The sequence below is a fragment of the Gorilla gorilla genome, chromosome 5, assembly GCF_029281585.2.
Source record: "Gorilla gorilla gorilla isolate KB3781 chromosome 5, NHGRI_mGorGor1-v2.1_pri, whole genome shotgun sequence".
Lineage (NCBI taxonomy): Eukaryota > Metazoa > Chordata > Mammalia > Primates > Hominidae > Gorilla > Gorilla gorilla.
This window is the reverse complement of record NC_073229.2, coordinates 34,318,879-34,344,414: the sequence shown is the minus strand read 5'-3', so window position 1 is coordinate 34,344,414 and position 25,536 is coordinate 34,318,879. Positions and strand designations below refer to the sequence as shown.

Below are 25,536 nucleotides of genomic sequence, written 5' to 3'. Positions count from 1 at the left end.
TGGCAACAGGCAGTGCAGTGTTTGCTTCCAAAGACAGCCTGGAATTTGGAATGACATTTAGTGAAAGGGGAAAGTTCAATTTCAGCTATCAAAGGTCATGGCCAGTGAACGTACAAGCACATATTATGTAAATTTGGCCCAAATCTGTATTTATTAGCTTGAACAGTTTTGGAGTGGTTATCTGCTCTACAAAATTGATCTACCGTTAAGAGTCTCAAAAATATCAAGTCTGCTCGATGCATTTAAATCAGGAAGCATAAATATTTGGCATCCATGCTGGTGCTGATTTTCAGAGGCTTTGCTCACCTGCAGCTGTGCTCACTTTGCGAAAATGGACATGGTGACCTCTACTTTCCTGGTGAGTGGCCACGTCAGTATCATCCTTTCCCGTTCCTGGCACCACTCTCACCCACTTTGGAGAGCCAGCATAGAGCAGCACGCTGTGTCTCAGGGACCAGGCTATCCATCAGATACCCTACTCTGAAAGTGTCCTTAATTTGATTTTTAAAATATATATAAATATATAGTGTGTGTGTACACACACACACACCCCCCATAAAATTTACCATAAATTTACCATTTTAACCTTTTTTTCTTTTTGAAATGGAGTCTTGCTCTGTTGCCAGGCTGGAGTGCAGTGGCATGATCTCAGCTCACTGCAGCCTCTGCCTCCTGGGTTCAAGCAATTCTCCTGCCTCAGCCTCCCGAGTAGCTGGGACTACAGGCGCGTGCCGCCATGGCCAGGGAATTTTTGTATTTATAGTAGAGATGGGGTTTCACCATGTTGGCCAGGATGGTCTCGATCTCTTGACCTCGTGATCTGCCCGCCTCAGCCTCCCAAAGTGCTGGGGCGTGAGCCACCACGCCTGGCCCAGTTTAACCATTTTTAAGTGTACAATTCAGTGGCATTATGTACATTTCCAGTGTAGTGCAATCATTTCCACTATCCATTTCCAGAACTTTTTCATCATCCCGAACAGAAGCTCTGCATTCATTAGACAATAACACTCCATTCTCTCCTCCCAGCCCCTGGTAACCTCTATTGTACACTGTGTCTCTATGAAGTTTCTTATTTTAGGGACCACATGGAATCATACAATATTTGTCCTTTTATGTCTGGCCCATAATTTAATTTTTAATAACAGTGTTTCAAATATACTGTTCTTTTCCAAAGTATTTGTTATCAATACTTTATTATGTCAGTAATTATCAATAAGTTCTCATTCTAATTTCAGAAACTGGGTTGTATTGGAATATGGGCATAGAGAAGATACAGATTTTTTTTCTTCTTAATAACTGAAGAGAATAACATTTATCAAACAAACGATCAAACTCTTTCTGAGACATAGTTTCATGTGCCTCTTTGGAGTTGATTTCCCCTCACTTTATTTTAACTCCTATTTGGCCCGAATTCTTCTCAGAATTTCTGCAAGCAGGCTCATAGTCCTGCGTTCTTCTCTTCTCTTTTCTTTTTTTTTTTGGCAGGGTCTCACTCTTGTCTCCCAGGCTGGAGTGCAGTGGTGCAATCTCAGCTCACTGCAGCCTCGACCTCCTGGCCTCAAGTGATCTTCCTGCCTCAGCCTCCCAAGTAGCTGAGACTACAGGTGTGCACGAGAACACCTGGCTAATTTTTGTATTTTTTGTAGAGATGAGGTTTCATCATGTTGCCCAGGCTTGTCTTGAACTCCTGGGCTCAAGCAATCTACCCGTCTTGGCCTCTCAAAGTGCGGTGTGAGCCACCGCAGCTGGCCAGGCTTACATTTCTGTAGTGCCTGTTAGGAAGAGTTCAGAATTTTTTAGACACAGGCATAGCTCAGAGATATTGTGTCTTTTTTTTTTTTTTTTTTGAGTTGGGAGTCTTGCTTTGTTGCCAGACTGGAGTGCAGTGGCACGATCTCTGCTCACTGCAAGCTCCACCTCCTGGGTTCAAGCCTCCCAAGTAGCTGGGACTATAGGTGCCTGCCACCATGCCCAGCTTATTTTTGTATTTTTAGTAGAGATGGGGTTTCGCCATATTGGTGAGGCTGGTCTCGAACTCCTGACCCCAGGTGATCCACCCACCTCAGCCTCCCAAAGTGCTGGGATTACAGGCATCAGCCACTGTGCCTGGCCACTCAGAGATATTTTGGGTTCACTTATAGACCATAGCAGTAAAGCAAGTGTTGCAGTACAGCAAATCACACAAATTTTTTGGTTTTCCAGTGCATATAAGTTATGTTTACACCATACTATAGTCTATTAATTATCCAATAACATTTTGTCTAAAAAAAAGTACATACCTTAATTTTAAAATGCTTTATTGCTAAAAACTGTTAACGATCATCTTCATTGAACCATAATCATTTTGTTGGTAAAGGGTCTTGCCTCTACGTTGATGGCTGCTGACTAATTGAGGGAGGTGGTTGCTGAAAGCTGGGGTGGCGGTGGCAATTTCTTAAAATTAGACAACAATGACATTTGCCACATTTATTGACTCTTCCTTTCATGAAAGATTTCTCTGTAGTATGCACCATTGTTTGAGAGCATTTTACCCATAGTAGAACTTTCAAAGTTAGAGTCAATCCTCTCAAACCTGTCACTGCATCAATTAAGTTTATGTAATATTTCAAATCCTTTGTTGTCATTTTAACAGTGTTCACAGCATCTTCATCAGGAGTAGATTACATCTCATGAAACCACCGGTTTTTTTGTTTGTTTGTTTGTTTTGAGACGGAGTCTCATTCTGTCACCCAGACTGGAGTGCAGTGGCGCGATCTTGGCTCACTGCAACCTCCACCTCCCAGGTTCAAGCAATTCTCCTGCCTCAGACTCCTGAGTAGCTGGGACTACAGGTGCGCACCACCACGCTGGGCTAATTTTTTGTATTTTTAGTAGAGATGGGTTTCACAGTGTTAGCTGTGTTAGCCAGGATGGCCTCTATCTCCTGACCTCGTGATTTCCCTGCCTCGGCCTCCCAAAGTGCTGAGATTACAAGCGTGAGCCACTGTGCCCGGCCATGAAACCACTTTCTTTGCTCCTCCATAGAGGCAACTCCTCATCTGCTGAAGTTTGATCATGAGATTGCAGCAATTCAGTCACATTTTCAGGCTCCATTTCTAATTCTGGTTCTCTTGCTGTTTCCACCTCATCTGCAGTTCCTTCCTCCACTGAAGTCTTGAAACCCTCAAGTCATCCATGGGGGTTGGAATCAACTTCTTCCAAACTCATGTTCATGTTGATATTTTGACCTCTTCCCATGCATCAAATGTTCTTAATGACATCCACAATGATGAATCCTTTCCAGGAGGTTTTCAATTTACTTTTCCCAGATCCATCAGAGGAATTACTTTCTGTGGCAATGACAGCCTTACAGAATGTATTTCTTAAATAATAAGACTTGAAAATAAAAATTACTCCTTGATCCGTGGGTTGCAGAATGGGTGTTGTGTTAGCAGGCGTGAAAACGACATGAATCTCCTTGTATATTTCCATCAGAGCTCTTAGATGAGTGACCGAGTGCATTGTCAATAAGCGGTAATATTTTGAAAGGAATCTTTTTCTGAGCAATTAAGTCTCAACAGTGGGCTTAAAGTATTTAGTAACCCAATGTGCTTTCATCCAGGCTTTGTTGTTCCATTTCTATAGCACTGGCAGAGTAGATTCAGCATAATTATTAGGTCTCTAGGATTTTTGGAATGGTAAATGAACATTGGCTTCAACTAAAGTCACTAGCTGCATTTGCCCCTAACAAGAGAGTCAGCCTCTCCTTTGAAGCTTTGTAGTCAAGCATTGACTTCTCCTCTCTAGCTATGAAAGTCTTAAATGGCATTTTCTTCCAATAGAAGGCTGCTTTGCCTACGTTGAAAAATCTGTAGTCACCTTCATCAATGATCTTAGTTAAATTTTCTGGATAACCTGCTGCAGCTTCTACATCAGCATTTGGAGAAGATTTCTTTCCTTAAATCTCACGAACCAACTTCTGCTAGCTTCAAACTTTTCTTCTCCAAGTTCTTCACCTCTCTCAGCCTTCATACAAGTGAAGAGAGTTAGGGCCTTGATCTGGATTAGGCTTTGGCTTAAGGGAATGTTATGGCTGGTTTGCTTTTCTATTCAGACCACTCTAACTTTGTCCATATCAGCAACAAGGCTGTTTCACTTTCTTACCATTGATGAGTTCACTGGAGTAGCACTTTTAATTTTCTTCAAGAACTTTTCCTTAGCATTCACAGCTTGGCTAACCCTTCAGTCACAAGAAGCCTGGCTTTTGACATATGTCAGCTTTCAACATGCCTTCCTCGCTAAGCTTAATCATTTCTAGTTTTCTTATTTAAATTGAGAGGTATGCGGCTCACTCTTCCTTTCACTTGAGTGCTTAGCGGCTATTTTAGGGTTATTAATTGGCCTAATTTCAATATTCTTTTTTTTTTTTTCTTTTTTGAGACGGAGTCTCGCTCTGTCACCCAGGCTGGAGTGCAGTGGCACGATCTCGGCTTACTGCAAGCTCTGCCTCCCGGGTTCACGCCATTCTCCTGCCTCAGCCTCCCGAGTAGCTGAGACTACAGGCACCCGCCACTACGTCCGGCTAATTTTTTGTATTTTTAGTAGAGATTGAGTTTCACCATGTTAGCCAGGATGGTCTTGATCTCCTGAACTCGTGATCTGCCCGCCTTGGCCTCCCAAAGTACTGGGATTACAGGCGTGAGCCCCGGTGCCTGGCCAATTTCACTATTCTTGTGTCTGAGGAAACAAGGAGGCCTGAGGGGAGGGAGAGAGAACAGCCAGTCTTTGTAGCAGTCAGAACACACATGACATTTACTGATTAAGTTCATTACCTTATATTGGGTGTGTGGTTCATGGTGAACAAAACAATTATAATAGTAACGTCAAAGAGCACTGATCTCAGATCACCATAACAGATACAACAGCGCAAAAGTTTGAAATACTGTATTACCGAAATGTGGCAGAGGCTCAACATGAGCACATGCTGTTGGAGAGGTGATGCTGGTGGAGTTGCTTGACACGGGGTTGCCACAGAACTTCAATTTGAAAAAAAAATGCAGTATCTGCAAAGGACAACAAAGTGAAATGCAATAAAATGAGATGCGCCTGTTGCATCTTTCAACTGATGTGTCCTTTCTTTTCATTAAAAAAAAAAATAACGTTCTGTCCATCTGCCTCTGTCCAACAACAGGCAGTCACATGTGATGCCTACTGTTGGAGAATTGGTGAATCACAGGCCTCCACTTCTGGTGCTATTACTCAGAGAAGAAGTATTTCTTTCTGCATAGAAGGAAACATTGTAATTTTACTGCAGCAATGAAATTGTAGTAGAGGTGAACATAATTCTTCTATTTACGTCTTTAATGAGCCACAATTAAAAGTAGTGAGTTGGCATGTCAGAGTGAATGTGTTATTTTCAGATTTCTGTTAGAACAATGGCTGCTGCTGGTTGAAGCTGCACTTCCCTGGCCCCTTGGAGCTCCAAAAGCCTTAAGAAAGAAACCCAGGGGCCGGGCACAATGGCTCAGGCCTGTAATCCCAGCACCTTGGGAAGCTGAGGCAGGCGGATCACCTGAGGTTGGGAGTTCAAGAACCAGCCTGACCAACATGGAGAAACCCCATCTCTACTAAAAATACAAAATTAGCTGGGTGTGGTGGGGCATGCCTGTAATCCCAGCTACTTAGGCGGCTGAGGCAGGAGAATCGCTTGAACCTAAGAGGCAGAGGTTGCGGTGAGCCTGTGTCTGGAGTTGGTTCCTTCCGATAGGTTTGTGGTCTTGCTGACTTCAAGAATGGAGCCGCGGACCTTCACAGTGAGTGTTACAGCTCTTAAAGATGATAGGGACCCAAAGAGTGAGCAGTAGCAAGATTTATTGTGAGGAGTGAAAGAACAAACCTTCCACAGCGTGGAAGGGGACCCGAGCGGATTGTCTCTGCTGGCTGGAGTGGCCAGCTTTTATTCCCTTATTTGTCCCTGCCCATGTCCTGCTGATTGGTTCATTTTACAGAGCACTGATTGGTCCATTTTACAGAGTGCTGATTGGTCCATTTTACAAACCTCTAGCTAGCTACAAAGTGCTGATTGGTGCGTTTTTACAGAGCACTCATTGGTGCATTTTACAATCCCCTTGTAAGACAGAAAAGTTCTCCAAGTCCCCACTCGACCCAAGAAGTCCAGCTGGCTTCACCTCTCAATACCACTTCTGCATTTAATTATAGCCACCGACTAGGTGCACTATGATACTAATCCGGGCTACTTGCTTAGGAACCTGCAGATGGGTTTCCATAAGCTAGACATTGCTGCCTGATAAATGACTGTGGGATACAGGTTTTCCTGATGAGGTAGTAAAGCCACATATTGGAATTCATTTAACAGCTCGACAACATAATTTGTAAACATTTCTTTTTAGCCACTTGTACTCAGCAAAAATGTATACTAAAGTGTTTACCATATACTTGGCATTGAAGGGAATTATAATGAAATATGTTGATCTTGGTCATTTATAGGTGTTCCCACCACTGTGATGTGTGTGTGCATTGTGGGCCAGGAGGTTTTATCTGGAAGCTAGTGACACTTCAGCGTCAAGGCGTCTCGCTCCTGCAGGCCCTTTCTAAGACCCTGTACCTAATTTTATGTTGATAATTTTGTGCAGTTTTTTTTGTTTTGTTTTGTTTTGTTTTTTTGTTTTTTTTTTTTGAGGCAGCATCTAGCTCTGTCATCCAGGCTGGATTGCAGTGGTGTGATCTTGGCTCACTGCAGCCTCAACCTCCCAGGCTCAAGTGATCCTCCCACCTTAGCCTTCTGAGTAGCTGTGAGCAGATACATATGCCACCATGCTCAGCTAATTTTTGTATTTTTTTGTAGAGATGGGGGTCTCACTATGTTGCCCAGTTTTGTCTTGAACTCCTGGACTCAAGCGATCCTCCACTTCAGCCTCCCAAAGTTCTGGGATTACAGGCGTCAGCAACCATGGCTGGCCTTTGAGATCTTTTCTTAAAGACCCTAACACCCCATACACACTCCTCTACCCCTTGACTAGTTTTATAAACTGCAGACCTCACAGACTGGATCCACCCCCGATTATGAATATGTATAAACTGTGCATATGTATGCATTAATTAAAACATATTTATTTCTCTTTCATACTAGTATGTGAAATTCCAAAAAATCTGCTAGCCCACAAATTAGGAAAATTAAAGGGCTATGCCTACCTCTGCCAGCTGTTTCCAAGGAAATTTATATTTTGGACATTTGGCAGATAATAATATCATGTTTGACTGATAGTGATCATGTCCTAAATTTCCCAAACTGATGAGTCACAATTGTGATTCACATATTTCTGGGAATCCCCCCCCCCAACAACTTGCAATTTGCCTGGCGTAGCGTGCAGTGTATCAGAGTTTTTTAGGTGTTTAGCAGAACTGAACTATATAGCTTCTTGTCCCATGCCAATTCAAGAAAATTAATTTAATGGCTATTTTATGAAACATTTTTTCCTAACTCGACATGGATATTTTAAGGGGATTTTCCCTGCTAAGAATTCACTTGTTATAGGTGACTCTAATTGGAGAAACAGCTGTTGACTTCTAGTGTGCTCAATTAGTTTCTTTCTTCCTTTTTCTTTTTTTTATTTTATTTTATTTATTTTTTATTATACTTTAAGTTCTAGGGTATATGTGCACAATGTGCAGGTTTGTTACATATGTATACATGTGCCATGTTGGTGTGCTGCACCCGTTAACTCATCATTTACATTAGGTATATCTCCTAATGCTATCCCTCCCCCCTCCCCCCACTCCATGACAGGCCCCGGTGTGTGATGTTCCCCTTCCTGTGACCAAGTGTTCTCATTGTTCAGTTCCCACCTATGAGTGAGAACATGCAGTGTTTGGTTTTTTGTTCTTGCGATAGTTTGCTGAGAATGATGGTTTCCAGCTTCATCCATGTCCCAACAAAGGACATGAACTCATCCTTCTTTATGGCTACATAGTATTCCATGGTGTATGTGTGCCACATTTTCTTAATCCATTCTATCATTGATGGACATTTGGGTTGGTTCCAAGTCTTTGCTGTTGTGAATAGTGCCACAATAAACATACGTGCGCATGTGCCTTTATAGCAGCATGATTTATACTCCTTTGGGTATATCCCCAGTAATGGGATGGCTGGGTCAAATGGTATTTCTAGTTCTAGATCCTTGAGGAATCACCACACTGTCTTCCACAATGGTTGAACTAGTTTGCATTCCCACCAACAGTGTAAAAGTGTTCCTATTTCTCCACTTTTTTCCTTTTTCAAAGAGTTCCTTTATTATTCCCAGGCTGTCGTTAGGCGTAAAAGCTAATTTAGTTTAGATTATTTTTTAAAATGCACCTGGCATTCAAGCTATGACATTTCCTGTTGAAACAGCACTGCTATGACCTGGGAAGAAAAGATCCCAAGAAAATATAACTGAGGAATCAAATATTTGTCTGTATAAAAGGTTTCATATTAATTCATGATACCATTTATTAGTCACTTACCTTTTATGTTAGTCAGTAGCCATAAGGAGGTGTGATGGCATAGACTATTCAGGGTGAATGACAGTTGTCATGGGCAGAAGGTGCCCATGCATCAGGCAGAGCAGGGTGACCACAAAGTGGGGAGTGGCCAAATATACGTTGTCCTACTCAAGACATGAGGGCCTGTCCCAGCGGCTTGCTTGAGAACAAAGCTCATCCTGATGACTCAGCAGCCACAGTGTAGGGCTGCCTGGGGGCTGGGGGAGAAACAAGTAGGCAGATGAGGTCCAGTTGGAAACTAAATTGCTTTGGGAGCAGGAGAGTGGTCACACAATGTAGGTTTCAGTTCCTGCTGCACCGCTAATTTTGTAACCTTGGGAAAGTTACCAACCTCTCTGGAATCTCAGTTTCCTCCCCTATGAAGAAGAAAGCAGTAGCCCAGATCATCCTTGGAGGTTCCTTCCCTTCAGCTGTGACATTTTGCATTTGAAAGAGTAAGAGAAGTCACAGGACCATGGGAAAGGAAAACAGAAATGATGTAAGGGAGGCAGGTCATGGGGAGGGTGGTCAGGAACACAGGTTGGAAATGCCCGTGGTGTCAATTCAGGTGTTCGGTGATCTCCATGGGCGAGTGACTTTTATTGGGAGAACTGTGCACTGCCTGAGGTTAGGGTTGTGCTCTGGGGAAACTGGAACCCTGAAAACACCTTGTAGGGAGCCGCGTTTCCCTTGCAGGGACTGTGCTGCCTGTGCTTCCCCAGCACAGTGGGTGTCGCTTTGTGTTTGTGCTGGCCGCTGTGCGGGGTTGCCTGCCTCCCCAGCCCACACCTGCTCAGCCTTCCTCCACTCATGTTTTCAGGATGCTTTTGGATGCTTCTGGCTACAGTGGATTTTCCTTCTCCTTCTGAAGCCCTTTTGAAATTATTTCTCTGCAGATTCAGACATACTTATTTATCTGGTCAATGTCCGGCCTAAAGAATCAGATAACGACTGTGTTTTTGCCTGAACTCACACATATGAATGAGCTTTTGTAAGCGGCAGCAGCAGCGTAGGTTTAGTTGGAGCTGTGTGAGCCCTTGTCAGGTTGCTACTTAGTTGTTTAGTTAGCTCTTGTTGAACTTCTGTCACATCCTCAGTTTCTGGGCAGTGTGTAAGAAGAGCTCCTTCTCTCTAGACCAGTGGTCCCTAACCTTTTTGGCACCAGGGACTGGTTTCATGGAAGACAGTTTTTCCACGGACTGGGGTGGAGGGGGGGATGGTTTTGGGATGATTCAAATGCATTTACATTCATTGTGCACTTCATTTATATTATTATGTTGTAATATATAATGAAATAATTATGCAACTCACCATAATGTAGAATCAGTGAGATCCTTGAGCTTGTTTTCCTGCAACAAAACGGTCCCATCTGGGGGTGATGGGAGACAGTGACAGATCATCAGGCATTAGATTCTCATAAAGAGGGTGCAACCTACATCCCTCACATGTGCAGTTCACAATAGGGTTCATGCTCCTATGAGAATCTCATGCTGCTGCTGACCTGACAGGAGGCAGAGCTCAGGTGGTAATGTGAACAATGGGGAGTGGCTGTAAATACAGATGAAGCTTTGCTCATTCGCCTACTGCTCACCTCCTGTTGTTCAGGAGGTCTATAGCCCAGGGGTTGGGAACCCCTGCTCTAGAGCTTAATAATCAACTGGTGGAGACCAGTGCAATTGTAAACAAAAGTGACAAAACGATAGTAATAATGCCAATGGTAATGAAAGCTATAGACATTTTCAGAGTGCTGTGTCTCCAAGTACTGAGCTGAGCACTCTGCACTCATGAAATATGTGTCCTCCTGACACACACACACATGCAAAATAAATGTTTAATGGAATATTGATCAGGAAACAAACAACCAATCAACAAAATATTAATACATGCTACAACATAGATGAACCTCAAAACATCATGTGAATTGAGAGACCACATACTTCAATTTCATTTATATGAAATGTCCAGAATAGACAAATCCATAGAGACAGAAGTTAGTTTGGGGGTTGCAGAGGCCAGAGGTGGGAGAGGAATGCAGAGTGACTGCTAATGTACACAGGGTTTCTTTTTTGGAGAAGAAAATCTAAAATTAGATTGTGATGTTGATTTTACAAAACAGTGAATATACTAAAAAACATTGAGTTATACACTTGAGTTATATGTAAATTAAATCTTAATAAAGCTGTTTTTTTAGAAATAAATGTTTAATTCTCAGAAACAACCCTATGAGGTAGGGAGTATTATCCTCCTACAGATGAGAAAACCGAGGCCCAGAAAAGAGGAGAACCTGCTCAAGATTACATATAAGGCATATGTAGGATTAACTTTTTCATTACAGAGAAATCCGTGGTGGTGCTTGCTAAGTAAATGCTAAATCTATTGATTGCATGGATGCCAGAACTAGATGGGGTTAGTTTAGATGGATTAAGGGAGGAAGTGGTTTAAACTGTGTTTTCTAAGAAGAAAGAGTAGTGATTGTATAAAGAAGACAAAAGGGCATTTCAAGCTGGAGATAATTGCTTGTGAGAGTTAAACATCAAGAAACCAGACATCTAATAGGTTTGTTCAACTGGAGTGAAGAATAGCCTTCCGTATGACAGGTAGGTAATCAGAAGCAAGTGAATTTAGAGTTATATTGTTAGCTGTAGTGCAGGCTTGCTGTAATTAGTAGCAGGCCAATACCTTGTAACATCTCTCTGGAGTGTAAAGACATATTTCTAACAGAAATGTGTTAGTCTGAAAAGCAAATAAGGTGCAAGCGTAAATGTCCTTTTTCCTTGGGCTGTCTTTACAGAATGACATGAGCTTCACACCCTTGCCTTGAGCTGTCACTATCATTGCTTCACTTTCTATTAATTAGCTCGGAGCCTTGGGTCTATAGTCAACTTGAAACTGCTCTGGACATATTTGCTCTAACCCTCCTGGACAACCTGTGAGATGTGCCTTTTCCTACACTTCTGCCTTGCCCTGGCAGCCACATGACACACTCTCGCAAGGCAGGAACCTCGGGGAGGGGAGGTGGCGGTGTCTGTTGGCAAGTACTCAGCTCCCTTTGAGGCTGCAGATAGTAGGCATTGGTTAAGAGGTTTAAACTTGGGCAAGAACTGGAAGCAAATTGGGAGGACCTGGAATTGTGGGTGCTTGGGGAAAAGCATTACAATGAGGACTCATATGGGTCGTGTGGTCATGTTTGTTTCAAGGGCTTTCCCTTCCAAAACTGGAAAAGAAAACTGAAAAAACAAACATTGGGTGGCATTTTTTTCTAGGCTTGTCAATGGGTGACTTATTTGCCGAATTAATTAAATAATTAATTACCTTGTTTATAATCTTCCTTGTTTTGAAAAGATTTATGGCAGTGCCTTAAATCTGTAAATCTACCCAACAAGAGAATCTTATGAAGTAAACAAGTTAACAGGTGAAACATGCCTCCTTTTAAATGTTTCTTTATAACAAAATGACCATATATCAATAACAGACTATAACAATGCATAGCAAATGTATTTATGTTTCTCATCTATTTTCCACTTTCAAAAATGTGCTTTTCCCTTAAACTCCAAATTGTCTTAACAATTTCACATTTTCATTTCTTTCTTTTCTTTCTTTTTTTTTTTGAGGCGGAGTTTTGCTCTTGTTGCCCAGGCTAGAGAGCAATGGCGTGATCTTGGCTCACTGCAACCTCCACCTCCCAGGTTCAAGCAATTCTCCTGCCTCAGCCTCCCAAGTAGCTGGGATTACAGGCGCATGCCACCACACCCGGCTAATTTTTTTGTGTTATTAGTAGGGACGAGGTCTCGAACTCCAGACCTCAGGTGATCCATTCACCTCTGCCTCCTAAAGTGCTGGGACTATAGATGTGAGCCTGGCCCAATTTCACATTTTTTAGGTTCTGTAGAGGTTCATGTTTATGGCATGGTAATTCTTGCTTTTTGCATTTTTTTTTTCTTAACCCCCCTCCTGGCTTTTGGAGCACTATAAACTTAGCACTGGTGGGGCCACATCTTGACAGCGAGACCCTTACAGCCCCCAACCCTGCATCCCAGTGGGGCTTCATGACCTGGCCCTGCTGTGCTGGTGGCATGGCCCCCTTGGGGCTTAAGTGATTCTGGGTCATTGACAAGAATCTTGCCTGTGTGAATTCAAATCAAAACTTTGGAGAGCAAAGATTCAGTGTTTTCCTTCTGCCTAACAATCTCATGGAAAGCATAGTGGTACCTAGCATTTAGCTCATGTGTTCATTTAGCAGGCTGTAGGTAATCTTGTCACATGTCATCCTCATGTCAGCTCTGTGTGGTGTTATTGACCCACGAGCAATGTTGCAGGGTCCTCTTTAGGGTGACAAGACTGATTCAGGATGTGTCTCACTGCCCCAGGAAGGATGCCTCTAACATGTGGAACATGATGCCAGTGGCTGAGGGGATTAGTTGGGGAAGAAGAGTGAATAGGGAAAGGAGGTTGTTACATGATCCACCCCTCACTGGCCAGAGAGGAAAAGGAAGGCATCTCATTAGAGCATTGGCCGTAGCCTCTCATTTAAACCTCCTCACTACCCCATGAAGTAAGCATTATTGCTTTTGTTTTACAGGTGGTGTGAGACAAAAGTGAAGGAATAAGGCTAATTAATAATAAGAATCCATGCCCCACCATAGCTATGATGCAGTGGAGCATGGATTCTAAACCAGCTCTAACATCACACGCCCTATTTTCGAGCACTAGTGGCTTATTTCTGAGCTCTTCTCTTCCTCTTTCCTGTTGATGCTTGAGTTTTAGTTATATCATGGCAAATTGAAAAATTCTTCAAAAAACATACAGAGGAAATAAAGTGGGGGGGATCTGAAACAAAACTCTTATTGATTAGCCATTCTAATGAAGATTTGTGGCTGAGATGGGAGTTTTGCAATCACCTTGGGATTTCAGAACCCTGCTTTTAATAATTAGAACTAAAGAAGGGAGAGTCCTATAGAAATGTGGGTCATAAAACCAAGGATGTGAATGAGGAGTGGCAAGACAGGTATCCTGGAGACTTTATTTCAGTGAGACTTCTGGGGCAGAGTTGGGATTGATGGGGGACAAGTTAGCTTTGGAGTGATACAGAATTTTTGGCTGTGACACCTGTGTGATTTTAGTGCTTTGCACCATATCAAGAGCTGGGCAGAGTGTGGCACCAATATTCAAGGGACTCAAGGGGCAAATATAGGTGTCAGTGAGTGAAAGCAGATAGCGAGATTTGCAATGCAGTGTCCAGGAGTGTCCATCTTTCTAGACCCATTTCTACTTATAAGATCACTGCATACCCTGTGAAACATTATATTCATGAAACCACAGAGTTTGAGCCAATGTGTTTACACTGCAAGTGGAAGGAGAGTGGGCATGGAGTCAGAAAGACTCAAGTTCAAATCCAGCCTCCATAATTTATCGTCTTTGAGACCCTGGGAAAGTTGACCTAAGCCTCTGTTTTCTCAGCGATAAAACATGAATAATAATCCTGCCTCACAGGACTGCTGCACATACAGGAGTCAGCGCAGCGCCAGGCACACACGAGTGTCTTATTAGTTATTATTATTATCAACAAAGAGCATAGGTGATCCTTCTTATCATGATTATAAAAACTGTGGCTTACCAATGAAAGGGTCCTTCATAAGCCAACAAGAGACATCCCTGAAATTTTCACTATAGCAGAAATGCAAATTATTACTGGGTACATTTCTGGCAGACACATGAGCCATTTACATAATGAAACCTCTCTAATATTATTTCTATTAATAGCAATACTTCTGAGTATCAATCTGACCATTTTGTATTTAGAATCATTCTCTCTGTGAACAGATTCCTATTATTGCCATGTCGTCTTAATATCTTCTGACAAGTATCATTATCTCTTTACTGCATATTCTAATGTTTATGATTGCATGAGTTCTTAAAGTGTTCATTTACTACCTGAGAACCTCCATTTTAATAATGCATCGCTTTAATGTGGGTGTTTGGGAGGTAAGGTTGTTGCTTGTTTTCTCAGATGCCGATTCACAGTTGAGCAGATGATGACTTGCAGGAGGCTCTCTTGACCCGTCATGCTCTGATATCATCAGTGAATTGGAGTGGTCACTTCTGTTAGCTTTTCCTCCATGAATCCCCTGTTGATCAGCCCGCTAAGTGACTCAGCATATGTCTGTGCACACCTTTGGACCACATTATCATCCACTCACTTAGGCCCTTGAATTTTTTTATGGGTATGTGGGCTATATTGCTAAGTGATAAGGCTGGTTCTGTAAATGGACCTCGCAACTTCAGCATAACAACGGTATGGCTAGTGTCCTCCTCTAGGAGGGACTCCCCTTGAGGGCAGATACAGGTTTTTCCTGTTTGCCTCAAGAGAGTCATACAGTGCAGAAGTGCCCAAATTCATGTTGGGTGAATCAGTGAGTGTAAGAGGGCACCCAAGGGAATGCCTACAGTTGGAAGGAAGTTGCCTGAGAGGAGGAGTCCTCAGACCCATTCTAGCTTTGTGATTCTGCCCATACAGATGTGATTTATATGACAGGAAAAACATGGCAGGCACTTGGGAAGCATTTTCATCTTAACCTTTATAATATCTAATAAATGGTCAAGATGTTAAAAAAAAATTGCCCTTTCCAGGAGAAGGTTATACAGACTCTAAGAAGGCAACATTAAGAAATTTTTGAATTTTTTTTTTTTTGAGATGGAGTTTTGCTTTTGTTGCCCAGGCTGGAGTGCAGTGGTGTGATCTCGGCTCACTGCAACCTCTGCCTCCTGGGTTCAAGCGATTCTCCTGCCTCAGCCTCCCGAGTAGCTGGGATTACAGGCGCACACCACCACGCCCAGCTAGTTTTTTGTATTTTTAGTAGAGACAGGGTTTCATCATGTTGGCCAGGATGGTCTCGAACTCCTGACCTCAGAGGATCCACCTGCTTCGGCCTCCCAAAGTGCAGGGATTGCAGGCATGAGCCACCTTGCCTGGCCGAAATATATATATTTTTAAAAAGGTTATTTTCATCCCAGCACTTTGAAAGGCCAAGGTGGGCAGATCACAAGGTCAGGAGTTAGAGACCAGCCTTGCAAACATGGTGAAACCCCATCTCTACTAAAAAATACAAAAACAATTAGCTGGGCGTGGTGGCGAGTGCCTATAATCCCAGCTACGCAGGAGGCTGAGGCAGGAGAATTGCTTGAACCTGGGAGGCGAAGGTTGCAGTGAGCCGAGATTGCACCACTATGCTCCAGCCTGGGTGACAGAGCATGACTCTGCCTCAGGGGGAGGCGGGGAGAAGGTTACTTTCAACCCCATGAAAAAGTGAGCAAAGGACATGAACAGACACTTTTCAAAAGAAGACATATGGCCAATAAGAATATGAAAAGCAGCTCAATATCACTGGTCATTAGAGCAATGCAAATCAAAAGGACAATGAGATACTATCTCATACCAGTCAGAATGGCTGTTGTTAAAAAGTCAAAAAATAACCAGTTGGATGCTGATGAGGTTGCGGAGAAAAGGGAACACTTATACACTGTTGGTGAGTGTATAAATTAGTTCAGCCATTGTGGAAGGCAGTGTGGCAATTCCGCAAAGAGCTAAAAGCAGAACTGCCATTCGACCCAGCAATCCCATTACTGGGTATCTACCCAGAGGAATATAAATCATTCTACCATACATTTAGACACATGCACGCAAATGTTCATTGCAGCACTATTCACAGTAGCAAAGACACAGAATCAACCTAAATGCCCATCAATGACAGATTGGACAAAAAAAATGTGGTACATATTACCATGGAATACTATGCAGCCATAAAAAAGGAATGAGATCATGTCTTTTGCAGGAGTATGGAAGGAGCTGGAGGCCCTTATCCTTAGCAAACTAACACAGGAACAAAAAACTAAATACTGCATGTTCTCACTTACAAGTGGGAGCTAAATGATGAGAACTCATGGACACAAAGAAGGGAACAGCAGACACTGGGTCCTACTTGAGGGTAGACAGTGGAGGAGGGAGAGGAGCAGAAAAAACAATTATTGGGTACTAGGCTTAGTACCTGGGTGACGAAACCATCTGTACAACAAACCCCCATGGCACGAGTTTACCTATTTAATAAACCTGCACATGTACCCCTGAACCTAAAATAAAAGCTTAAGAAATAGGTTATTTTAAAGACTATCCTAATACATTTGTTTGTGTGTGAAATATGGTTTTGCTAATTAGTATTCTTTATTGCCAGTAAAAGTAACTCACTAGAGGGAGCTTCTAAGAAACGGGGATTTTGATGAGGGCACGTGGATATCCCATGGATTTTAGGGACGGGCACAGCTGGGCCTTGGGGGAACAAAACAAAACAAACAAATAAACCAAAAATCAAAACCAAAAATTCACATTGAATTTGGAGTTTGGGTCATATTGTATGAACAGGACTGCTTCCACCTGCATTAATAGGCAAATTCCAGAATACTGGGTGCTGAATGAACAGTCCAGTATGGATCTGTACGGAGGCTGTACCAAGGATTGGTGTCTGTTTATCTTTATTTGTGCTGCTATTGAAGATTTTCTAATCATTAGTGCTAATATTGCGGGAGAAAATAATTAATGAAGGTGTCTACTGTTCTATTGTAGTAATTTCTGTTTGCAGGGCTCATTAACATCTTTGATCAGAATGAGCAGCTCTTTTCTGGTAGGAATAGATGAAAATTATACAATGTATGGAGCCATTCTTCACCTTGTCCTTGTTTCTTCTTCATGTTGCTTTGACTTATTGCTCACAAGTTGACCTCCCCTTAGAGCTGGGGTGGTCCAGCAGGGCTGCGTTGTGATGTGCATTCCTTTTGTGATAGGAGACTTGCTGAGAGAGGATCCTGTTTTTTTGTTTGTTTGTTTGCTTTGAGATGGAGTCTTGCTCTGCCACCCAGGCTGGAGTGCAGTGGCATGATCTCAGCTCACTGCAGCCTCTGCCTCCCAGGTTCAAGCAATTCTCCTGCCTCAGCCTCCCGAGTAGCTGGTATGACAGGCGTAAGCCACCACACCCGGCTAATGTTTGTGTTTTTAGTAGAGATGGGGTTTCACCATGTTGGCCAGGCAGGTCTCAAACTCCTGACCTCGTGACCCGCCCACCTCGGCCTCCCAAAGTGCTTGGATTACAAGTGTGAGCCACCGCGCCTGTCCGGGGACCCTGTCTTTAATGCGATGTTGGGTGATATGTATGAAATGGTTCAAGAAGCAGATGGGAAGTGTTTGGAAAGCCTACTGCCAGTGGCTCAGTGTAGCCAGGGAAAAACAGACACACCTCTGTGCCATCTCTCACATCCTAGAAGGTAACATTGAGTTTGCTGCATAGAATCATACAGTTTTAGGTCACCTGAAACTCAGAGCTCATGTGATCTAAACTTCTATATTTAAAGGAGGAAAGAGACTCAGAGAAGTAAAAATGGCTTGACCAAGAAGTCAGACTGGAACCAGAAGTGGACATATGGACTCCTCATTCCTGTTCCAGTACCGTTGCTGCCAGTTCACATTGTCTTTCTAAAATAGCCATTTATAGGGCCACAGCTCCATCTCAAGCAAGGGCTTAGTATCTGTCAGTTTGCTGGGTCTACCATAACAAAGTAACCCAGACTGAGTGGCTTAAACAGCACAAACTTATTTTCTTATGATTCTAGAGGCAATAAGTTTGAAATGAAAGTGTCAGCAAGGTTGGTTCCTTCTGAAGTCTTTCTCCTTGGCTTGCAGATGGCCATCTTCTCCCTGTGTCCTCTCGTGGGCTTCCCTCCAAGTCTGTGTCCCAGTCTCCTGTTACAAGGACACCAGTCATAGTGGAATAGGGCCCTTCCGTATGACCTTATTTTGTTTTAATTACCTCTCGAAAGGTCCTATTTCCAAATACGGTTATATTCTGAGAAACTGGCAGTTAGGGCTTCAACACATGAATTTTGAGTGGTTGTGGGGGGAAGAAATTCAGCCAGTAACAGTATCCATAAGTTAACTTGATTCATTAGTTGATTAAGTATGATTAAACCAGCTGGGCGCGGTGGCTCATGCCTGTAATCTCAGTACTTTGGGAGGCCGAGGTGGGTGGGCACATCATCTGAGGTCAGGAGTTCGAGAGCAGCCTGTCCAACATGGTGAAACCCCGTCTCTACTAAAAAAACAAAAATTAGCTGGGCATGGTGGTGCACGCCTGGAATCCCAGCTGCTTGGGAGGCTGAGGCAGGAGAATCACTTGAACCTGGGAGGCAGAGGTTGCAGTGAGCTAAGATCACACGCACCACTGCACTCCAGCCTGGGCAACAGAGGGAGACCCTGACTCAAAAACAAGAAATACAGTAAATAAATAAATATTATTAAACTAGATTATATTGGTTACCAAGTCTTTACATGACCATTTTAATGGCCTTTTCAGATGTTCACTTTGCAATAATATGCAGCCAGCTAATTGAAAATTCTAGTGCCATAAATGTTTTTAATTGCTTACTATGTGTCAGGCGTTGTACTAGGCACTGGGGAAACCTGTAAATAAAAGAGACCCAGTTCCTTCCTTTTTTTCAGGTTGCAGTCTATCAGGAAAGGCAGACATTTAAAAAGGGTCTTGTGAGGACTGTTATGAAACAGGAAGTACGAGTGCCATTTCTATACCTTAGTACAATCCCTCATTTTAATTCACATCTTCCATGGTGGCAAGTTTGCCTCAGTGTCAGCCGGTCAGTTGCCACTCAAGGGGATCAGAACATTTATGTATCTGGAATGCTTGGTACCTAGAGTTCTGAAGATCACTATTCTCATTCCAAATATGTTTTTTCGTTGCCAGAATGCTCACTCAGTGACTGGATTAGTTATGTGTACTCTGCATTTTTCGAAGAGGGGAAAGCTGCTATTTTTATCATCTAGTAGCATTCTGATGACTCCTTGATAACATGGTTACTATACGGAACCCCATCTGTTTCTCTGCTGGGACCACATCTTAGTCATATTTTTGTCCCTAATGTCTGGCATCGTGCCTAGCATTTAGTAGGTCTTCAGTAAATATTTGCTGAATAAATGTATGCTGATTGAAAAATTGCCTGCTATTATCAGCTCTCTGTGCATGATAAATGCCTTGCCTCTCCAAAGCGATTGTAAGCTTCTGAGCAGGAACACCATGGTCACACATGGTCTGTCTAACTCAGCGCCTTGTAAATAATAGGAATGCCATCCCTAAATCCCTAGCCCCCTCCAGGATAGCCTGTCTTCCTTGCATCTGGGACTGTTGAAGATTCTTAAAGATGGAAAAATCATATACAGGTTATTGCATAGACATACATTAAAAAATGTAGCTCGTTCAGTGTATCCCTAGTGGGCCTATGGCCATAAATTAACTTGCTCCCAGGGTAGGTAGTACTCTCTTCTTCACTTCTGCTGTAATCACAGCTGCCTTCATTATAGAATCATAGAGAAGTGAATTAAGGTGAACTTTGAAAGAAGGAAGAGATGCAGCTCACTTGATCGATGTGGGAGTGGGAGTGGGAAGATTTTTCTAGGCATAAGGATGGCATCAAAGAGGCTTGGCTGTTTTTCCATTCCCAGTAATCGTTGACAGTTTTTTATTTAACATTTAAAAAAGTGTCCTCCGAACCTTAGGCTGTTCAAAAACAAGTATTTCATGGTAGAGATTACGTCAAATGATAAGCGATGCATTCTGCGATCAGTGGCAGAAACAAAGGTTGAAGCTGCAGTTTGATGAGAATTTAAACATACAGAAGTCAAAAAATTCAGGAGTTGAAGTTAAACTGCAAGTGTGACTCAGTCCCCTCGGGCATATGGTAGTAGCATTTTCTGAATTGTGGCATATTCAGTTAAATTTAAGCCCTTGTTTTTGCAAAGTCGTTGTGTCAAGGTTGCAATGTGAGCAGTAACTTTAGACTTTCACAATTTTTTATATTCTCACCCACAGTATGTGCTGTTATAGCATTTGTGCACTGAAATTTGGTATAGCTTATAAAAATAAAAAAATGGTGCAATGCTCAATCTATGGTGCAGAATGTATATGATTATGAAGGAATAACCCTTCTTTTTGCTTGAACCCGACCTAATACTGAAACAAAACACCGCCACTTTTGCTTTTAAGTAAATAAATAAATAGTACATTGTGGCAAAAGGCATACACTATAAAATTTACCATCTTCACCATCGAGTGTACATTCAGTGGTATTAACTGAATTCACATTGTTGTACAACTGTCACCACCATCCATCTCCAGAACTCTTTTTTTTTTTTTTTTTCTTGAGACAAAGTCTCGCTCTCATCCCCCAGGCTGGAGTGTGATGGTGTGATCTCAGTTCACTGCAACCTCTGCTTCCTGGGTTCAAGCGATCCTCCTGCCCCAGCCTCCCAAGTAGCTGGGATTACAGGAACCTGCCACCACGCCTGGCTAATTTCTGTATTTTTAGTAGAGACAGGGTTTCACCATGTTGGCCAGGTTGGTCTCAAACTCCTGACCTCAGGTGATCCGCCCGCCTCGGCCTCCCAAAGTGCTGGGATTACAGGTGCGAGCCACCACGCCCAGCCCAGAACTCTTTTTATTTTGCAAAATTGAAATTCTACCCATTAAATAGCAACTCTTCTTTTCCCTTATCCCCCAGCCCTTGGCAACTGCTTTTCCATTTCTATGACAATGTCTACTCTAGATACCTCATAGAGGGTGAATCATACAGTATTTGTCCTTTTATGACTGGCTTATTTCACTTAGCTGCTATATTATTAATACCAGCTTTCTGGGGATATAATTCACAGACTGCAGAATTGAATGGTTTTTAGTCTATTCACATCGGATATGTTTTTGAAGAGACAGTAAAACCAATCCTTTTTTCCTTAGTTCTCAGACACACACATGCTTCTTATCTGGCAAGTCCCGTTATAAAAATGCCATGAACTAAATGGGAACAGAAGATTGGGGGAAATATCTAGATTATTCTTCGTTTGGTTCAGATTAATTGAGATAGCCGGAATATTTTTGTAAGCACGTTTGCTTTAATTTAAATGTCTTCATTTTGCTTCCTGGAGCTAGCAATATGTGATTACTTATTGTTGTTCTTATGGGGTACTGTTTGCTTGCGTAGTTGATTGTGATGAGTTGGCTAGAAATTTAACAGAACGGAAATTTCTTCAAGTCTGGATTTGTTCAAAGAACAGTTTGAAATTGACCAAAGCGATAGATGGAACTGACACTTGACTTATTTGAGATCTGGAGTTCCCAGTAATGAATATTTTGGTCCAAGTTTGAAAAATGGCATTTCATGTTTATGTACTGCTGATAGGAATATTCATTGGTACAACCATTTAGAAAGACAGTTAGGTATTATCCAGTTAACAAAAACAAATGTGTATACCCTGTGACTCGGCAATTTTCCTTCTAGGTGTTTCCTAGAGACTTCTGTACTGTATACCACGAGACATGGAGGCTCTCCAGCACAGCTTTACTTGTGTTAATAATGGTTTAAAAAAATAAACCCAAACTACTTGAATGTTTATTAAAGTGAAATAAACAAATTATGATATGATCAAATGATAGAACACAATACAACAATGAAAGTGAATGATCTAAAACTATATAGGAGCAATATAGATACATTTCAGTAACCTGATATGAAGCCAAAAAAGTTATGTTGCAGAAAAATTCAAAATATGAATGATTATTTTTGTAAAATTTCAAAAGTATTCATCATTAAACAAGTAAAGTGGAATTTCACCCTGAGACAGTTAAAAAAAAAAAGGCTAGAAGCTTAGAAAGACATGGATTAGAGCTCGTTTTTCTCTGTTCTGAGAGTACATGTGGAAATGAAAGCTACCAGCTATTTCTGCCATTTTAAATGCTCATATGAAATTTCTAAGTACCCTGCATAGTAAGTCTTTAAAATATCACATACACACTACTGGCAGGCTAAAAACCAACAGAAAGATGGCTGGGTAAAAAGAAATCATGCATGCAGAACACTCTTACTTTTAAAAATTTACATTCCTGAAATAGAATTTTTGGAGAGAAGCTTTTCTTGAATGATGTTAGATTGAAGGATATAACTAAAAATAGAACTGCAGTCTTTAATAAATGAAAATTAGTCAAGATTCTAATCAGTACTTCCTGTGTTCGATACTAATTTTGTCAGTTCATTTCTTTACTTAATGTGGGCTGTACCTATTCGCACATCCCTTGTACTCTTTGCTTGTTTGGTTATCGTTATGCGACCACCACCAACCACCACAACCACCGCCATGGTCATCGTCATCATCACCATCTCCTAGAGCACATGGTTTTATGAGCCCTGAGCTAAGCTCCTTACCGTTTAATGCAAACATGTTCCTCCCTCAGGGTCTTTGCATTACTCTAAAATAACACCCTCATCAGTTTTTATCCCCTTCACCGGTTTAATTTTTCCTTATTGCACTTACACATACTTGTTTGTCTTTCTCATTTCACTAAAATTTGAGAGTGATGTTAAGTCTGTGGAAGCAGAGCCCATGCTTACATCTCTCACTTGTGGATTTCCAGTGTTTAAAACTGGGCCTGGCACACCCAGAAGCTCACTGATCATAATCAGCGATCATCAAGTGAATGAATGCCTGAATTAGCCCAACAACTCTTTGAGGTAGATATTGCTGTTACTATTCTACAGATTTTTAAAAATGGTGGCACTCAGATAGATTAAACTACTCGCCCACATTTACCCAGCTTGTGAGTGGTGGAGGCTAGAATTCAAAGCCAGTGTGCCTGACACCAAAGCCTGTTGTCTTAACTACTCCACTTTTCTGCCTATCATCTGCTGCTAGTTCTCAGTGACTTTTTATTTATTTACTTTTTGCATAGAGCATCTTTTCTTCTTTTCGGGCTATCAACTCATCATTTGTTTAATTCTTTGTTTTTTGTTTTTGAGATGGAATCTCGCTCTGTTTCCCAGGCTGGAGTGCAGTGGCACGATCTTGGCTCACTGCAACCTCCACTGCCTCCCGGGTTCAAGCCTCAGCCTCCCTAGTAGCTGGGATTACAGGTGTGCACCACCACACCCGGCTAATTTTTGTATTTTTAGTAGAGACGGCATTCTCCATGTTGGCCAGGGTGGTCTTGAACTCCTGACCTCAGGTGATCCACCTGCCTCGGCCTCCCAAAGTGTTGGGATTACAGGCATGAGCCGCCGGGCCTGGCCTTGTTTAATTCTCTGTATGCACCTTTTTGATAAACAGTTGTGTCTCCTTTTAGGGCTATTTCTGTTTTGCATATACAAAGACTTTACTCATATTTTAGGTTCAGCCAATTTCAGCCTCTTGCAGCTAACGCCCTTGCCATGTTTAGTGCTATTGTCTGGGCTCTGAGACTGAAGCAGGTCTGTGAGAGCAGCCGACAAGGTGTCAAGAAGGAAGGATGCAATAACCCACTGAGCTGCGTTATCTCCTAAATGCATGTGTCTTTATGCCATTGCTAATGGCATCTAATGACCTTGGGCTCCGAACAGGTGCTGCCTTGTAATCTGCACTCATTTGTCTCTTTCTACACTGCTAGATTTACTGAAATAACATGAACGGGGAAAGCAAATGCTTTCATGGATGCCAGGAAAGCTTTATTTATCTTTTAATTTTCTTTCATTTGTTTTGGGATGTAGAAGCCCACTTTGGAGTTGAAATAAAACAACTAATGTTCAGAGCTGAGGTTGTCACCCTTTTTAGTAGGACCTCAGATCTAGAAAGGGCCCCAGAGAGTTCTCCTTTGCTTATAGAGGAGAGTGTAGTCCTGTGGGACCACATGTGGTGCTGGCCAGCGGAGTAGGTGGGGGTCCTAGAACTTATGCAGCCTGACTCCCTTTCTGGGGCTCCTTCTGAAACCCAGTGGCATCCTCCTTGGCACTTTGCACACCCAGCTGTAAATACACCTGTGCCATGGAGGGCTAAGGCCTTTTGGGGGGCCATGTATGGGCCAACTGATGATCAACAACCTCTGTTTTCTTAGATCATCTAGCTTCTTTATGTAACGTACCTCTTCGACTTGGGTTGACCAAACTCAGATGATCTCGTTAAAGATGCCTATTAACGATTGCCCCAATTTCTTATGATCCTAGGATATGAGAATCTTCATCTCTCTCTCTCTCTCTCTCTTTCTGTCTGTGTGTGTATGTGTGTGTGAGAGAGAGAGACAAGAGAAATTTATCCTAAGGAAACAACCAGAGATGTTGAAAAAAGATATATATGTTCAAGAAGTCCAGCACAGCATCACTAAACGATAGCACAATATCTGTAGAATTGAATGCTAGATAAATAGATTATGGTTGGAAATTATAGTTATGTTAAATATTCACATATTCTCTGTGTGTGTGTGTGTGTGTGTGTGTGTGAGAGAGAGAGAGAGAGAGACAGAGAGAGAGAGAATATGTATGTGAATATTTAACATTTTGTGTTTACAGCCTTTGAAGACTACTGCTTTTCCTCTAGCATAGAAATAAGATCAAGGTTTCTCCTACTGTAAAAGTTTGGTTGAGGGGGGTTATTGTTTTAAAATCAAAATAATACTAATATATAATGAGCTCTTATTATGGTCCAGATGCTGTACTAAGTGCTTTACATACATGTAAAATTCAATTGCCACAGCAGCCCAACAGCATAGTGTTATTAGCCCCATTTGACAGAACAGGAAGTTGAGGCTCAGAGAGAATAAGCAACTTGCCCAAGGTGGCAGATCTTAAAGTGATAGAGCTATGGTTTTTTTTTTTGTTTTTGTTTTTTCCCTTAGAGACGGAGTCTCATTATGTTGCTCAGGCTGGCCTCCAACTCCTGGGCTCAAGCGATCCTTGCCCCTCAGCCTCCTGTGTAGCTGGGACTATAGTGTATGTTGCCACGCCTGGCTATAGAGCTATGATTTGAATCCAAGCAGTCTGACTCCAGGGCATGCCCCAGAAATTGTTTATTGTTTCCCTGATCACAGAAGGGATGTATATATTCATTTAGAAAAACTGGAAATACAGAAAAGAATGCAGAGCAGATCACGCACAAGATAAATATGAACATTT

The 25,536-nt window shown here is 42.1% G+C and overlaps 1 protein-coding gene across 1 annotated transcript in view; it reads right to left on the bottom strand.

Annotated features, from left to right (window-relative positions):
- The window catches only part of LOC109027131 (basic proline-rich protein-like), a 144,307-nt gene extending 121,543 nt beyond the window's left edge, over positions 1-22,764 (bottom strand). Inside the window, exon 1 of the mRNA XM_063707309.1 lies at positions 22,664-22,764. Coding sequence (XP_063563379.1) covers positions 22,664-22,764 — 101 coding nt within the window. The remainder of the gene's footprint in view (positions 1-22,663) is intronic.
- Between the last annotated feature and the right edge of the window lie 2,772 nt (positions 22,765-25,536).